Source organism: Ursus maritimus, unplaced genomic scaffold (genome assembly GCF_017311325.1).
Source record: "Ursus maritimus isolate PB19 unplaced genomic scaffold, ASM1731132v1 scaffold_3, whole genome shotgun sequence".
NCBI classification, from domain to species: Eukaryota; Metazoa; Chordata; class Mammalia; order Carnivora; family Ursidae; genus Ursus; species Ursus maritimus.
This window is the reverse complement of record NW_024425563.1, coordinates 79,833,480-79,852,200: the sequence shown is the minus strand read 5'-3', so window position 1 is coordinate 79,852,200 and position 18,721 is coordinate 79,833,480. Positions and strand designations below refer to the sequence as shown.

Sequence of the window (18,721 nt, the reverse complement as noted above, 5' to 3'; positions counted from 1 at the left end):
AAGGGATAAAACTTGGATGGGAGAAGAGAGCTCTTGTTTCACACATTTTTAAATTGACTTTGATTGTTAATTGGTCTGTAAGACAAGACTGAGAGGATTCTTCTAAAGTCCCATCCAGAAAGAGGCTGGCAGAAGACCAAGTAATAGTGAAGGTAAAGAATTCAAGACAAAAGAGTCAGGAGGCAAGGTTAATTATTAGAGAATATAAAGATGCAAATGAACTCTGTGATGTAACCTGATATTATCTGAATTTCCTCAGAATCATTTTCCAACTCCTAAGTTTTGGCTGAAAAATAGTGATAGAAATTTTGAAATAAATGAAAGAAAGTATATACCATATGTATTTTAATTTATACTCATATATGTGTCAACCCTGTGCAAAGTTCTATATTTTAATGTCAAGAGTAAATAATTTTGGAAGAAATACAGTTACTTATTGTGATACACAGAAAAGTCATCATAAAATCAATGAGAAACTTTAAATAATAAGAAATTTGGGAAAGGCATCTGAAACAAGTATACTGTCATATCTCTCAAGAAAATGACTATGAATTAATGATTAAAATTTATACATTTTAACAGTTGTTTTTGTCCAAAGTATTTTTTCTATGATACTATGCCTAAAATATAGTTCACTGTAGGAATTTTTTGTATTAATTTAGAAATTATGGAATTTCATTATTTGTTCTCCCTGTTGATATATCTCTTTAAAACAAATTAAGTGATATTCTACCTGTTTGATTATTTCCTAGAAAGAATAAAATATTATAGAATTCTCAGATCAATAGTTTATCTTATCATGCTGTATTCTACATACGTTATAAATTAAGGTAAGTCTTATCCTGAAAGAATCTGTCTTGAGTTTGAGAGCATTAGACATGGAGTATTTTAAAAAGCCCATCATAACTTCTAGTCACTCTATACATAGCAGTTACTGTCCCACTTGGTAGTGAAGTTTGGTTTTAAAAATTTTTACTACTTAATTTCCTCCATAAAAGATAAACTGTAAAGTCTTCGAATAATGGACTTATTATCTCTGGTGACACACTTGTTTTTAAAATTTACAATTTTCATTTAAGTTTGGGTTAAAAAAAAGGTTTGGTTAGTTTTGATGTAATAGAACAAGTTTAGATAACTAATCTATGAGACCACTCCATCTTCCTATATATACTAAGAGAACTACAGAAAAGAGGAGACAAATTGTACTACTGCCTAATGCCTTTACTTTTTGCTTGATTAGATATTTCCTAGATCTCAACTTGAAAGAAAAGGTATAAGCAGACTACAAGATGTCACAGTCATATAGAAAAAGACACTTTCAAGGGTCTGTTTTTCCTTTCTTCACAACTGAATAGTCATGGGTTTTGAGGGAGAATGCCTGGCTTAGAAGGTAGGGAAGCAATTAGCTCACACACTTTAAGTTCTTAAAATAAAGCTCTTTCAGTGCTCATGATAACCTTGGAGAAAGTCCTTGGTAACTTAAGAAAGTAAGAAAAAAAAAAAAGATATCCAATTGATTGATAAGTGTCAGTCATCCTGCTGTTTGAAATTTAAGATAATAAAGCGTTTCAAAGACATTCTGCTATAGAAAGTTCTGAGAATATACTGTTTCTTAAATAAAACGAAAATATGCTCAATGACATTAAGGTTTATGCAAAAAGTAAGTTGAAAGAAGTAATAAAAATATAAATAACCCTGATTGGCAAGATGATCTTCTTGATCCATTTCTTATTCTTGCCCATTTAGCATGGACTGACCAAAGTCATCCGTCTGTTAGTTGTTTGAACTATCTACATGAAAGCTCATGCATACATTGGCAAACCATTCCCTCACAGGGTCTTACAACTTCTACGCTTGAGCAAATTTGAAATCACATCCATTTTCCTAAGCTTCTGAAGATAACATTTGTACATAACATCAATCAAAAACATATTTACAACTATTGTTTTAAATCCTTTTCAATCAATCAGGAGATTCTGCCAGTCTCAGGGACTCTTTTTGGACATGGAAGAAGCACCATTAGAACAACATATGGAGAGATGATTTGGAAGCTAAGTCCAAAATTTATTAAGAAAAACTTTAAATAATTAAATCTGCATAGACTTCTTTGCTGATGAGGATTAGCACATAAAAGGTGTTTCTCAAACACCAGGTGACTAGTAAGAAGATACTTCAAAATGAGCAGAATATACTTCAAGCATTTTCATAAGCAAATGCAACAGATGGCTTTTGTCTATGAACCAATAATTTAAAATAGCCATGTCATCCAAAAAAGCAGCCCAGTAAATATTTTCAAAATTAATCAATAGTCGATAATATTTTACTATATTTAATTTATTACTAATGTTTGGATCTGGATGTGAAATTTTAAAAAAGACTTCAAATGACATTTTTCCCAGAGTACTTATCAACTTTCTTACCATCAAATGTTAAATAAACTCTTGCTTGGGGCTGAGACGATCCTTTTACACAGATAGAACAAACAAATACTCCAACCAACACGAAAATTGCCCGGAATGCCATTTCTTCAGATTTGCAAGTTAATATCCAAGGGAAAATACCTTTAAAAGAGAGGTAAGAAGTTTGTTATATTTCATTTCACATTTTAGGAGCATACCTGCACACATACACACAGATACACACAAAACCAGCAATCTAGACAGAGCACCTATTCACAAAAGATGTATCTGAACTTTTACAGTCATGTAAACAGTAGGAGGTGCTCTGACTTTGTTTCTTAGATGCAAAAATTTGGATTTGATTCATTTGTGTCTGAAAGTCTTTATGAAAAAAGAAATTGCTCTCTCAGCAAATAATGCTAATATTAAAGCAGAACAAAGCAGCCAGGAAAAGGTATTAGTTCCCAAAGGAAAACCCAATATTTAAACTTGATCTTCTAACAATCACATAACATTGAAAAGACTTGAGAATGGTATCAATATATATTAGTGGATGAAAAACTTCTCTTTCTACCATAAATATAGTAGTAGCAGGAAAATGCCACATGAACATTCATGTACACCCACTCACTTCCATCCTCATTAGCTCTTTTGGAGTAATCGTCTCTGAAATGGTGTTTCTATACATAAATATATGTGTGTTCAATCCTTCACCACTGAAATCACTCAAATTAGTTATCTGCCAATTTATACAGATGACCATGCAGCTGTTAAATGATGCAGATGAGGTAACCATGGACTAGTGCCAAATTCAAACCAATGACTTAGTGGTGAGCAATCCAGTGAACCATGTAACCCTCAATGCATATTTAAAATAAATCAGCCAGAAAGCAGGTTGTCAAAATTCCAAAAGACAAATCAGAGGGAAAAGCATTACCTTTTGAAACTGTAGCTATAACATTGATACATGCTATTAACTAATGTCTGAATACCAAGGAAGATCAGGTAATGGGTAACTAGAGATCGACAGCAGCACTAGTGGCCACAACATGCAAAATAAACCCAGGACCATGAAAGAAATCATATCATTTTGAGTCTGATGTAATTATGAAATAAAATGACAGAGCTTAATCTAGAAATGTATTTTTATGGGTTACAACAATGCTAACCTTCACTATTATGTGTCTTTTAATATTAAAATCTTAACATTATTTTATTCAATAAAGAAATGCCACGGAAAATTTAAGAGTGCTTAATGAATACAGAAGAAAAAGCACAGTTAAACTGAACATGCCATTTTAAACAATTTAAACATTTTAAACAGCTGATTTCCTAGGTGGTACAGATGTTATGAGACATAGAAACAAAACTGTTTGCCTCTTCTACCACACAGATGGAGGAAACCCTAGTAATGTTTGTGTTGGTAATTTTCAAACGAAACAGTTTCTTCCTGCTTCCACAACCTCTTCACCTTGTCATCCTTAAATTAACTTAAAAGAAAATTGATTTTATGGGATAACTTTCCCTTAGTAATTGCTCCCTGGTTTTGTTGACTTTATAGTTAAAAAAAAAAAAGCTTTAAATATGACTAACCTTTGTCTCTTTATTAAGCAGGCAGATAATATTTACACATTTTTACATATTGCTATTATTAGTATTTTATCTGGTATGTCTCACCAAAAGCAACATATGCTAAAAATTGCAAAGAATAGTGGAAATGAAACGACAGGTCAAATGAAGTGAGTATACAGAGCAATGCGATTTCAAGCCTACCTAGAGATGAGAAGCGGCGAAAGCCAAGGGTTTTGCACGTGCCCCCCCCCCCCGTATATTATAACTTCCCTTTAACTGAGACACTTAGACATGCTGCTTGTCTTCACTTCTGCTGATGGAACGCTAATAACATGTAAGAAAAGAAATCTTAGGTCCTCTGGAACAATCCTGCATTAGAAGGCACTGAAATACTCAACTTTAAACTCTCCGCAGGTGTCATAATCTAAAGAAACAACTCAAGCAGGGCTCTCAGCAAGGGATACACTTCCTGACAAACTGCGTGCGCTCTGAAGAAAATGTCCAGACTTGAGGACACCGATGTGTAAAAAGTCGACACACAGAACCAAAAGTTATATTTTGCTAAATTTGTAATGCCGAAAATAATGAATCCAGCTTACCGAGATGGGAAGAGATCAGCACGTAAAAGTCATCAGTTTGTTACCGGCGTGGCTCCGCGTGTCTCTCTAGTCTTTTTCCCAGAAGACCTTAATTTCTAGAGCGTCCCAGCGGTGAAAGTCTTTCTTCCCGGTCCTCTGAGTTTCTTTGTAAAGGAATCCTCTGCGTCGCAGTGCCGCGGCACCCGGAGCCCTACTCCGCGTCGCTCAATCAAGCACCTCGGAGTGAATGGAAAGTGGCCGGGCACCGGGGGCGAGCGCTCGGGTGTCCGATTACAGCGACGCGGCGCGCGGCTCGGGCTGCCCGGGCGCGCCGCCCAGCCGGCTAGCCTCACCCGCCCAGCACACCCGCCGCATCTCCGCCGCCGCGAGGCCCCACCCAGAGCACGCCCGCGAGAGGGTGGCAGGGAGCCGCGAGGGCGGTCGGCGATCCGCCGGGCGGGCGGGCGGGGCCGACCGAGGACAGGCTGCCCGGAGATACAGGAATGCGCTGCTGCAGGCTAGAGCACCAGCTCACTAACTCTGCTCCTTTCGCGGTCCGCGGTGGAGTGAGCAACTCATAGGGTGCGCTCCGAGGATTTTGTTACCGGCAGCTCTTGGAAGGCGTTCAGGATTTGCTTAGCCGTAAATATCAAAGTGCAAAGCAGTTTTTTTTTGCCAGAAAAGGATCACTGCATCCTTTTAAGGGAAAGAGATGCGTTTGTAAAAGGGCATGAGTCTTATCCTTTTCCTGCAACAGATTTTCTAAAACCGGTGGAGATAAACCAACTATCTCATCGCAGTTTTCCCTTTTAATGGGTGTTGTTTCGCATTGCGTTTCCTTAATATCCCGAAGGCAGTAGTAATTCTGTTGACCTCTCCACATTGACTCGTATTCGGAACTCTTCAGGATAGTCTCAAACACAATTACAAGAAATTATTTCACAATTCTGTGGAAGAAGGCTGTTTGAATTATGCCAACAGATATAAGTTTATAAATCTAGACATTAGGGACATATTTCCAGCACTACTTTCAGGAAAACTTCTTAAACTCTGGAACTGACTTTAATGTTTAAGTGAAAATTATTTCTCTGGACCACAACGGACTAGATATTTGAACAGCAGGACAAAATGAGATTTGACCCCCATAAAATGAGCAGGTACTTACGTTTAAAAATCACTGTGGGCTACAACAGCCCGCAGATGTCACTATACAAAGAGAATATGGAATGCGATTTCTCCACCTTGTTCCTCATAAATTTCTTTATGAAATAAAGCAGATCACTAAATTCTTATAAACCGAATCATAGAAAATACTTCTGAGAGTGCAAAATCATTGCTGGTGTGGGACAGTTGAATTAAATCTCAGGTGAGAGGAAACGAACAGGTGATTAAGACATCTTTCATGTGCCTAAGCACCACCTGTTATGTCCAGTCGACCATAAACCTGTCTTTAACTCTTTCTGTACAGATGAGTTATGAAGGGATGACATCAAATGTAATTTTAAGAGTTCAAAAGAATGAAAATTCAAAAGTTAAAAAATTATATTCCAGGGTGAATATTATCTTCAAATGTCTATGTTTATGAAAGAAATTACTAATTCAATGGCTGGGTTATTTTTAAAAATTTAATACTGTTAAACTATTTTTGTGATTAGTGCAATAAAAATGTGAGCAGCTCCTTAAATTTATAATAATGAATTTAACCACAAAACATCTGACAGTTTTAAAGAGCAGATGCAAACATGAATAAGTACCAAGCACATTTCTCTAAAATACTTCTGAAACTCATCAAGACCTTCCATTCTGAGGACTATTATCTTCCTGCTGAAGTCTGAATTAGCATTTATCAATTAAGGAGGGAGAAGAATAAATCATTAGAAGATTGCTGTGAGCATTCACACAAATTATATAATTGTGAATTTAGAAATGTGTAACCATGAGACACTGATTGATCTGTAAATCCATGTAAGGTAGAATATATTTATACATCTTACCTTTAAGTTTCAGGAAACCAAGATAAAGAAAGGCAAGGTGAAATGCATGTCAAATGGTGTTTTTACAAGGAAGTTTATTACCTCTCTCAATTTGCAAAAATCCAAAGGATTAACTCCATGTTTCACACATATTCACAAGGCTTTGGAAACTATGAAAAATAGCTTAGATTTAGTTGCAGTCTATGCAACTTGTGCTATGATTCCCTCTATCTTGCCTAAATAAACTTCTTTTCAACGTATTTAATTGAATGCTATTTGCTTAATACTGAGATATTTAATGGTATTTGCTTAGTACTGAAACATTTACCATTGACCTCACCTCAAAATAAGTCATGAAATTACTGATAGGCATCAGCCAAGGCAGATTCAAGCACACGGATGAAATGAGTGCTCATGCTTGCCTGAAACTTGGGCCACATAGTGAAAATTTAAGAGTGGCAATAGTTGCCCCTAATAAGACTCATCTCTGGCCCCATTTCTCCAAACTACTTAGAAACCTAAAATACCTTAACGAAAATAAGAAACTTTGGTGGCCAGTATCACTTTTCTAGGATGAGTCTTTGATTCTTTCCTGATAGGTGCGAAATAATATGAGCTAACTGAGTAAGCTAGTTTGGGAAAGGAGGACACTAAATAGATCCACAGAAGTAATGACAATTCAATTTAGAGGCCACTAATTACAAAGTTTGCCCTCAGCAAGGTGTCTTGGGAAAACATCCAAGTTAAAATACTTAGAATTACTTTCATTAAGATGTTAAAGAAATGGTGTGACATCTCATACACAGGTTTCTCTGCTGTAGCAGCCTTGTTTTTAATACTTTATATTTTTGATGATCCTAAAAAAAGCCCTTTACCTTAAACTCTTGGACTGATTTTCAGCGATGTACCCAACTATTCCTTATGAGTTGTGCAGCTATGAATTCTCTTGTTTCAAATTTAAAGAAAATAGAGTGTTCTCAGATTTTTCTCCATCATAGAGATGAGCTATATGAATCAACTTTATCTAACAAGAGAATCTCAATCCTCCAGAGATTGAAAGTTGTCTCTTTATTGTCATAATTAATATTTGTCTTGGTAGAGGACAGACCATATATATTCCAAGCACTTTGTGTATTATATGAACAGCATTCTTTAATTACGTTACTATCTCACAAATGAGAACACTGAAGCTTTGTCCAAAGTCACACATGGATAGTATATATTAGATCAGAAAGAGAAACTCAAGCACGACTGACTCACTGCCTGGGGTCTAGAATATGAACCTGAGCAAGTGTTACACTCCTTTCCTCTGGATCTTCTTCCTCTTCTCAACTTCCATATGCTAGCACTTTAAATTTCCTGAATTGTATCTTTGAAAGTCTCTACTTCAAATGCTTATTTACTTTGTTTACATCAGCCTTTCTTCTCCTGTGTTACCTTAGCTGCTCTGGGACCAAGCCGGTCAAACAGGTCTGGTCTAGAAATCTGTGTGTGCAATTACCCTCTGCATAGTTGATAGGCTTTAGTATTTCCTTCATTAAAATCATTCTTTATTTTCCAGTAAGATAAGTGTATCTCTACGTTCATTCTTAACACATTGTTAATTTATATCCCTGACCCTTGATCTCTTTCTCTGTTGATAGGTACTAGACTAGGCTTCTTAAACTGTAGGGTCACTGGCATTAAGCAAACAAACAAAACAGTCACAGTGGTTTAATCTGGAGAGGAAAACTGGCCAGAGAAAGAATTTTCATTGTTTTCCTCTTTTTAACTTTGTAATTTTAAACCAGGTGAACGTATAAGCTCTTAACAAAATTCAAAGTTTAATTCTTCAGCATTTTTAAATACCTTTCAACATCTCAAACATCATAAAGTGCTGTAATTTTCCAATGCAAACAAAAAAAGAGCACACCATCTCTAATGTTTACATATTGCAATATTTCAAATGTAAAAGTAGAATTCTAAAGAATTTCAGTGGCAGTCTGTTAGTGATTTTACTTTTTTAATACTTGTACCTGACCAAGTCGTAAGAGTGTTGTATCTTTCATGCTTTCCTCACAGGGGTAAAATGGAAACTCTGTTTTGTCCTTATTGTAATATTTTGTGTGACACCTCGATGAGGGGAATATATGTCTTTAAGATGAACCTTACAACTACAGTTGCAAAGTAACCCACCATTATTTAATAGATAATGTTTATTAGGTGAATATATACATGCATCCACAGTAAGATTTCTTTAAAAAAGGCAGACTGTTTTTATGGACCTCTTGTAACTAAAGCTCTCTTTCTCTTCACCTGGGAGTACAAAACCCTTTCCATATTTATTCTCACAGGAGAGTCAGGAGAGGGCTGTGTAAGTGCCTCTGATTGTCAGATGTGTGTAATGAGGCTCAAAAATAATAACCAGCTGGAGTAATGAATTCAGGACTGTTAGTTACGGCTAATTGACTCCCATCTACAGCCCTTCAACTTGGTCAAAGGCCTTTTCCATGTAATCTTCAGATTTTACCATTTTTCTACTCTTTGTGGACTTTAAATGGTTGACTAGAAAGTAGAGAATTAAATTGTGTAAACAGCAACTGTCACATCCTAGCAGAGGCATTCTCATGATGAAAATCATATGGCAAATTCAGTTGTCTCCTATTACCAGTGATTTCCAGGAGACAGAGCTGTACAGTAAATTTGAAAAGTATCAACTCCTTATTCTACTTACTTATTCTTTTGTTATGATACTTAATGTTTTGAAATTTCGGGTGACTTTAAAGAAGGATATATAACTTTTATTTTTTAACCAACATGACATAAGTTAAAATATGCAACTCTCAGGGTACATTTCAATGAAATAATTTTCCTTGATGGATTGTGTCCATTGCAATGGGCTCACTGAACTTCAGACCAGAAGTGAAGGGGGGGTGGTATGCTTGAAAGAGCATGCATTATTTAATAAATATCTTACAAAGAGTACTTCTTTTAGTCTCTAAAAAGTAGATGTAAGTATCTCTGTTGTGCAAACAAGAAGGCCAATTCAGAAATTGAGGCACCATTCCCCTTCCTAGACCCTCCCCTGAGGCAATGAATTCAGATCTGCCTGTTCCAGAGTCCATCTATTTCCTGTTTTTCACTGCTCTTGGTGCATCAATCTAATAGTCAATAAATAGGAAAGGGGAGTGAAGACCTCACCTCTTCTAAGCTATTTAGGTCCCAAAGAAGGTTTTCTGTTATTGTTGGATATTTAACACTTCATCTCAGAGATCTGAATGATAAATGCAGACATCCCATCTTCATCATGAAATTCTAGACAGTTTGAGAGCAGAATCACTATCTAATCTTCCTTGGCATCTATTAGAATGCTAGAACTCTGATGATTAATGAACAGATCGGCAGATAGATGGAGGAGGATTTAGGGAATACAGGCGGAAGAGGGAACCAATAATAAGTTGGCTATGTAAAAGACCACACAATCATAAAACAAAAGTTCATGCAAATTCTCTCAACAACCATCCAAGTACTTTTATAATTATATAAGCTGGTTTTATTTCTTTCAAATATTGAGTTTGTTACTTAGGTAAATTTAGCAAATGCTAATCCAGAAATGAATTTGCACAGTGGAGTCAAGCCTCAGTAACATGAGGTTCATCGATATCAGGGAAGGTCAAGTCTGGTTTTAAAATTACAAGTCACTGATTACCTGTTATGCCAGTTGTCACAAGGGTTATCAAAAATCTTTTGTGGGTTTACTGAAGGATAAAGTTCCAGCTTATTTTCATGGCTCTTACATTCCCTTTCACTGCTTTGTTGGCATTAATCCCTCAGTCCCTCTTACCCATTCCTTCCTCTGGTACCTTAAACTTCCTAAGTATCAAATGCCTTACCTTACAATTCTCTGATCACACCATGCTTTCTCACACTTCTGTGGTTTTGCACATGCTATTTTCCTTGTTTTTCCCCATTTCACCCACCTAGTATATTCTTTCTTATTCACTGAAACTCACCTCAAATAAATCTTCTGTGTAGAACATTCCCTTTCTATAATCTTAGGCAAAAGCAGTCAAGTCCTGGATGTTATATATAGATTGGTAATTTTATCAGTTTTGATGTCAAATAAATTTTTACTTGGATCTCTGATACCCCACTTGCTAACTATATCATTTGGAGTATTGCTTGATTGCCAGTGTTTTGTTATTTGCAAAATGAGAATTATAACAACTACTGTTAGGGTGCTTGGTTAATTAGATGCCATAATGTGTGTTAACACCTACTCCTTCATTTCTGCATTCCCCCAAATTTGTTTATCCCTCTGCCATATCTTTTAATGTTACAGTTGTGTGAACCTTTTGTCCATTGATGCCCAACCTCTACAGAGCAGGACATAGGAATCTCAGATGTTTTGTAGCCAGCAGCAACACCAAGTCTTGTCACATAGTGACTACTGGACAAATGGTCGCTCAATTAATTAAAACAAACTTTTCTTTCAATAATGTTCTTTGGGCCTTAAAAAGCCTAAATAAAATATTTTATTGTCACTTTTGGTGTTGCACTCAAACACATGCAATTTCTTACAGGCTTCTTAAGTAACCATTTTCCAAGGCTCATAACTTTACTCTCAATGGTAATTATGTTGTGTTTTCCCCTTTAGGCCATATTTGAATTTTAATTTGAGTTTACAAAAACTGTGGGAACATTTGAACTGGCTGATTCTTGATAATCAACTACTATAGAAACAGGTGGTATGCATTAATCTTAAATTCTTTTTTCTTTAAGTTTTAAAATTAAAATTTGGAAAATATGTTTTGAGTTCTCCATTTAAAATTTAGAACAGGATTCTCCGAAAATCTTGTCACCTTAAACATAAAAATAAAAGCAGATTAAAAAGAAGCTAGTAGCAGTACTTCTTGGCATAGAAAGAGAAAAAAAATCTGTTTCCAGAAATTGGATATAATTTTGTTTCTTCTTATGTTTCATTCTAGATTTGTTTCATTCCAGCTTCCTTCTATAAAGGTCTTAATCTGAAGCAACAAGAATATCATCTTTTAAGAAATCAATTTTCTGATTTTATTTTCACATTTTACTCCATCAATCTGTAGATTTCCATCTCCATTTCTTTCTTTATTTTAAGGTACATATAATTTGAAATAATCTCATATATTAAAAATATGAAGTTAACTAATACATTAATAACAGCATGGTTTATAAAAACTTGCTTTACCAAAGAATTCTTCAGTTTATCCAAAAGATTCCTTTGATCAGCATGTTACCCTAATACATTCAAGTTAAAAAAAATTATACATTGATTTTCAAAAAAATAGCTATGATTTAAATGAAGAATTACAGGGGTGCCTGGGTGGCTCAGTCGGTTAAGTGTCTGAATCTTGATTTCGGCTCAGGTCATGATCTCAGGATTGAGCAATTTAGCCCTGCATTGGGCTCTAGGCTGGGCATGGAGCCTGCTTAAGATTCTCTCTCTCTCTCTCTCTCTCTCTCCCTCTGCCACCTCCCCCCCTTGCTTTAGCTCTATCTCTCAAATAAATAAATAAATAGTTATAATACATATCATCAATACTAAATATTCAGTTTTAAAATGCAATGAAAGAAATTAATACAAAACTTCTAATTATAAGCATATTACTTCAGAAATAAATGGTATATCCTTTGTATTTATCTACAGCAAATCCATATCAACTAGGAAAAAAATCATTTGTATTTCATATTTACAGAAAATATGAAAATTTTACAAAAGTAAACCTTATTGAGAAGCACTGAGCTGTGACCATAGAATCAAGTGCTATTACTGGATATTTTTTTCCTTGATACCTTAGAAGGCATACAATGTGTACCTGTAACTCCAGAAAATCCACTACATGGGTAAGATTTCTTCTAGAGAACTTCCCTTCTCAATATGAACTATTTTTCTTCCTGATTTTAAAAAGCCCACCCCTCAACTGCCAATATACATGCATATATTTTGAAAAAGTGTTTTATTATAAGTTTCTAGGAATATTCTGACTCTCGGTCTGCAGTGTTTAAGAACAGACACAAAAATTTACTGTAATTCTATTACAACATAGGCATACTAAAGACATAACCTCAATTTTGACAGCACAAATTAGACTTGTGCATCCATTTATTAATGTTGCCATTTGTGTGTGTATAGAGAGACAAGTGGAAAGGTTTCTACAGTACAACAATCTTCAATATTAGGAAATACTTCATTATTTGAATTCCATTTAATTTAAATCTCTTGAGTGTGTATACTCTTTGATCACAATATATTGTTTCTCCACAAGATTTGTTTTCTTCGTATACCTTATGTATCTCCTGGGGCACATTTTGGTTACATGACATATTTATACAGAATATGCATATTTGATTCTTTTTGACTTCCATTTTCATTTAAACTCTCTAAACCCATTATCATCTGTTGTTTTCATTCTTTTTTTTCAATTCCTTCTTTATCAGCCTTTTAAAAATTTTATTTAGGATAATGATTTGAGTCAAACCAAAATATGGTGGGAGTATCTACAAATTAAACATAAGAAATTACTTTTAATGGAGAAAGTAACCTTTAAACAATGAATCATTAAACAAGGCACTGTTAACATTCAGTGGAGCTTTGAATGCACCATGTTTTAATCTTTTCAGATTTGGAGGGGCAAACAAATGTTCTTTGCTTTAAAAGTTTAACATTTTCCTCATATTTAGACTTGAAAGAAATAATCTCTCCACTCCTCAGTAACCATTTTTAAGCTAAGATATCACAGATTAACAAACTGAAATATAAATCTACTTTCCGGGGTGCCTGGGTGGCTCAGTCGGTTAAGCATCTGCCTTCGGCACAGGTCATGATCTCAGGGTCCTCGGATGGAGTCCAGAGTCAGGCTCCCCACTCAGTGGGGCGTCTGCTTTTCCCTCTACCCCTCCCAACCATTTGTGCTTTCTCTCATTTTGTCTCACTCTTTCAAATAAATAAATAAAATCTTTTTTAAAAAATCTACTTTCCTCAGCCATCGCAACCTGGTGACTAATCAAATCACACTGATGATCCATATTTTATGAACTTGCCAGTTTGTACAATAGTTTAGCCCAGATAATGTACGGTATAATAGCATTTCTTGAAATGTTTCTTACGTGGTGTTACAAATAAATACAGTCAGCTACCCTGGCACCTACATCTACTGTCTCTTTCCTCTTATACTGCCTACTCCTCACCCTCATCTCTGAGTAAAAAACCCACATGCCTGCTGCTGAAACATGGAAGCATTTAGGGAATCAAAGTTTCACTTCGTACGATTCCAAAATAGGTTGGAGGTGCAGGTAAATACATTATTCCCCATTTCTGATCCTTTCTAACAGAGAGCTGTAGTAGTTCAGTCTGCATCCTGTTGTCCCAAGGAATTTTTCAAGAACAACTCTGTTAGCATTTACAACTTATACTCTTAGCATATACACTCCTACACCTCAATCAAGATTTGAAAATAATGAAAGCTACGTAAGGAAATAAATCCGAATGAAACATAGGAAAGACAGAATCTTCGTCCCTCCCTATCCTTTTTAGGACATCACCATCTAGCTCTGCTACATCCTCTGGGATGTCCTCTCTCCATGCAGGTCATGGCTACATTGTCTTGACTACAATTTTAGTGGCTTTCTGAATTATATCAGCATCACTCAGGAGGAATTGTGGGTTGAATTGTGTTCCTCAAAAAGATATGCTGAAGTCCTAACCCCCTGTACCTGTGAATGGACCTTATGGAAACATTCCTTGCAGATAACCAAATTAGGAGGTCATTAGAGTAGGCCTTAATCCAATATGAGTGGTATCTTTAAAAGAAGACGGCCTTGCAAATATGGTGATAGACTGGCATTAAGCTTCCACAAACCCAGGAATACCTGGGGCTACCAGAAGCTGGAAGAGAAAAGGAAGGATTCCCTCACTGAGGGCTCGAAGGGAGCATGGCACTGTTGATACCATGAATTTGGACTTCTAACCTCAGAACTGTGAGAGAATACATTTCTAATGTTTTAAGCCACCCAGTTTGTGGCGCTTTCTGCAGCAGCCCTAGGAACTTAATTCACGTTAATTAATTTTCTTCTCCTGCTGCCTGCACTGTGCTATTTTCTTTCCTCTGGATCTACTACTTGTTGTAAATTAACATTTTATGAGAACTTGAACAAGTTCTTTATTTTCTCTCAGCTTCAGATTCTTGACTTGCCCAACGTTGTTTCCCTCCCACAACTGTGTAGCTTAAACCAAATAAAAAGTATGAAATATCTGGCATGTATTAGGAGTCATGGATTATTTCCCTGCTTCACTAATTTCAAACATTTTATGATTATATATAATTTAAAATTCTCAATTTCATAGTTATTAATGAAAGTTAAGATGTTTCATGTCTTAAAATATTTGATAAAAAATTAAAACACACTTATGAAAATAACATTGAGACAGGATTAGGGTCAGAGACATAAATATCAACTTATGTTTAGCTTAATATATAAATATATTTATATTGCAAACAAAGTTATGATATGTATGTGTGATGATTAATTTTATGTGTCTACTTGATTGGGCCACAGTGCTCAGATATTTGGTCAAACATTATTCTGGATATTTCTGTGAGAATGTTTCTGGATAAAATTAACATTTTAATTAGTGGCCTTTGAATAAAGTAGATTACCCTCTATAATGAGGGTGGGCCTCATCCAATCAGTCAAAAGCCTGAATAGAACAAAAAGACTCCTTCTCTCTTATTTTTTTTTATATGCATCTCTATGTTTATTGTAGCATTATTTACAATAGCCAAGATATGGAAGCAATTTAGGTGTCCATCAATAGATGAATGGATAAAGAAGATGTGGTACATATATATAAATACATATGTGGTATATATATATATATACATATATGGTATGTGTGTGTGTGTGTACATATATATATATTGTACACCATATATATATATGTACACACACATATACATATCTATATATGTATATATATATAATGGAATACTACTAAGCCATAAAAAGAATGAGATCTGCCATTTGTAATAACATACATGAACCTATTTGGAATTATGCTAAATGAAATAAAAGACTGACCTCTCTGGAACATGAAAGGAATTATGTAGCAGATATCCTTCAAACCTGAGCTGAGTTGAAACATGGCTCTTCTCTGGGTCTCCTACCTGCTGGCCCATCCTGAAGATTTTGTACTTACCAGTCTGCATAATGACATGAGTCAATTTCTTAAAATAAACCTCTTTCTACAATGCACGCATCCTACTGGTTCTATTTTTCTGGAGAACCTTAATGCAGTAGGTATACATGGATTAGTATACACACATATAATACCTAGCTATATACATTAAGAAGTCCTAGGGAAATTAGAAGAATGGCTGGTTCTAGGACCAGGGCAAAAATAAATCAACAAAAGAGCCTAGATCATCGTGTATTTCCAAGAAGTACGGAAATGTTAAAAAAATCAAATGACAGAAAAACCTCAAAGAAACCCCACTTAAAAGAGTTCCCAAATGGCCACACTTTGAACAATATCAGCAACGAAATAAGTAACATAGTACTAGGTTATAATCTGAAGTATAAAATAAGTATATATGAGCCATACTGATGTAAATGACTGAATGAATAAATAGTTGAAAGAGAAAAAATGTTTCTTCCCAGAAGAATTCCAATAAGAAGTGTATTCACTACCCCCTATAGGAGGTGAAGGTTAATTCCTGTCTTCACACATGCTTGTGGCCTAGACTTAATAGCTCACTTCTGAAAAATAGAGCAACAAAAGAGAAAATAGTGACTACGCAGTGGAGAACCATGGAAAACACTACCCTAGCCAGGTAATTAAGATCAACATTATGAGTGATATAATTTAGATAGCATGTACTTTTGAGATAATGTGAAGAGAAGGGCACTTCACCTGTTGTGTTCTTTCCAAAACCCATAAGCACAATCTAATAGTAAGAAAACAAAAGACAAAATAAAATTAGAAGGCATTATGCAGGATACCTGTCCAGTACTCCTTAGTATTGCCCAGGTCATGAAAAACAAGGAAAGACAGAGACACTGCTACAGATCAAAGAAGACTAGGGAGGCCTGAAAACTAAATGCAATGCATGACACTGAATTCTAGATCTGGAACATAAAGAGGATATTATGAAAAACTTGGTGAAATCCAAATAAAATTTGGAGTTCAGTTAAAGGTAATGTATCAATGTCAGTTTCTTAATTCTGACAAATGTACCATGGTAATGTAAAATGTTAACCCTGGAAGGAACAGAATGAAGGTGTATGAGAACTCTCTCGTCTCTTTGTCACTTTTCTGTAAATCTAAAATATTACAAAATAGAAAGCTTTTTTTTTTTTTAAAGTAGCACCAAATTTAAAAAGCAAATAGTACAGATGGACTCATAATTAAAAAAAAAAAAAAAAGTTCTCTGGCTAATTCCTGTTTTCCTCTAGTACAACTCTCTACATTTTTTTTTTTTTTAAATAAGAGAAAGAGAGTGAGGAGCAGGGGAGGGGCAGAGAGAGAGGGAGAGAGAGAATTCCAAGCAAGCTCCATGCCCAGTGTGGAGCCCAATGTGGGGCTCGATCCCATGACCCTAAGATCATGACCTGAGCTGAAATCAAGAGTCTGGACCCTACTGACTGAGCCACCCAGCAGCCCCCCACTCTCTACTTTTAAACATGTGTAAAGGTATGTTAATATTTCTTTCTCAATTTCAGAGGTCATCTTTTGTGTTCATGGAATGATAGGTGGAAGCAGAGAATTCAAACAATATTTAATTTATTCTCAATCTTCTTTCTCTGTAAGAGTGAGATTACGGTGGTGCCTGGGTGGCTCAGTTCGTTAAGTGTCTGCCTTCCGCTCAGGTCATGATCTCCCGGTCCTGGAATAGAGCCCTGCATCAGGCTGCCTGCTCAGTGAGGAGTCTGCTTCTCCCTTTGGCCCCTGCCCCCTACTCATGCTCTATCACTTTCTCTCTCAAATAAATAAATAAAATCTTTTGTAAAAAAAAGAGTGACATTATGATTATTGTTACTTTTAGTTTTGTTTCTGTTGCAAATTTTATTCTTATATTCTTATTTGTTATTCTATCAACAATAGCCAGTATCCTTCGAATTCTTATTTTGTAGGATCTGTTATGTTATTACCACCCACAAACTTTTCTTCAGTTCTCCAAATTTCTCTCTTCAGTCATGTGAGCATTTTCTTACATGTTAAGGTTGGTTACGTTTTATTCAGTTCTACAACAATAATTAATGCTTCTGGTCTTCATCTATTGCTTACTTTTTAAAACTGAAAGGCAGTATGAGGAGTTTCTTATTCATGTCCACCTAAATAGTATTAACCATAGAACCATGTTATGGTGTGATGACATTTTCTTTTCTATCTAGTTTTATTCATTTATTCATTCATTCCATTATTTATAACTTTACTCGAGTTTACAGTGACTTTTTTTTTTTTTTAAAGATTTTATTTATTTATGTGACAGAGAGACAGCCAGCGAGAGAGGGAACACAGCAGGGGGAGTGGGAGAGGAAGAAGCAGGCTCATAGCGGAGAAGCCTGATGTGGGACTCGATCCCCGAACGCCGGAATCACGCCCTGAGCCGAAGGCAGATGCCTTAACGACTGCGCTACCCAGGCGCCCCTACAGTGACTTTTTTTGTTGCTTTTGTCATGTTTTATGTTCTTCAAAATTCTCAAAATAACAAACTTATGAAATTCTTTTTCTTCCTTATGAAATAATTCCCATCTCTACCCTTTATCCTCCTGCTGCAATCTTGGCTGATTACTCTATAATATATTCTTGTACATATCTAAGATTCTCAAGGTTTTAGTTCCCCTTTACCTACATTCTATATGTCCATCTTCCTCTTTTTGTGTTAGTTTGTCCATTTACACTTTCATTTATCTGCAACTCACACTTAAGGAACTTCCTTTTAAAAAGACTATGGACAGTAATATTCTCACACATTTACTGTGTGGTGATAAATTTTCTGTCCACCATTCTCTCCATATCTCCATATATTCCAGTATGATGACTGATCAACTTTGAGGGCATTATACTACTTTCTTTCAGGATCCAATTTTGTTAAGAAGTCTGATTCCAGTTTGATTATTATTCCTTTGTAATTAACCAGTTTGGCCTTTTACAAACTCCTCTTTTTCCTTGCCATACTGA

General features: G+C 35.5%; 1 protein-coding gene across 2 annotated transcripts in view; it reads right to left on the bottom strand.

The window, feature by feature from the left end:
• SEMA3C (semaphorin 3C) overlaps positions 1-4,859 on the bottom strand; it is a 170,494-nt gene extending 165,635 nt beyond the window's left edge. The window contains exons 1-2 of one of the 2 annotated variants that reach the window (XM_040644318.1): positions 4,571-4,859; positions 2,421-2,561 (exon numbers count right to left, since the gene is read on the bottom strand). In XM_040644318.1, the coding sequence (XP_040500252.1) occupies positions 2,421-2,523 (103 nt within the window). In that variant the 5' untranslated portion in view covers positions 2,524-2,561; positions 4,571-4,859. The remainder of the gene's footprint in view (positions 1-2,420; positions 2,562-4,570) is intronic. The other variant, XM_008686182.2, reaches the window with a different exon arrangement.
• Positions 4,860-18,721: the final 13,862 nt, after the last annotated feature.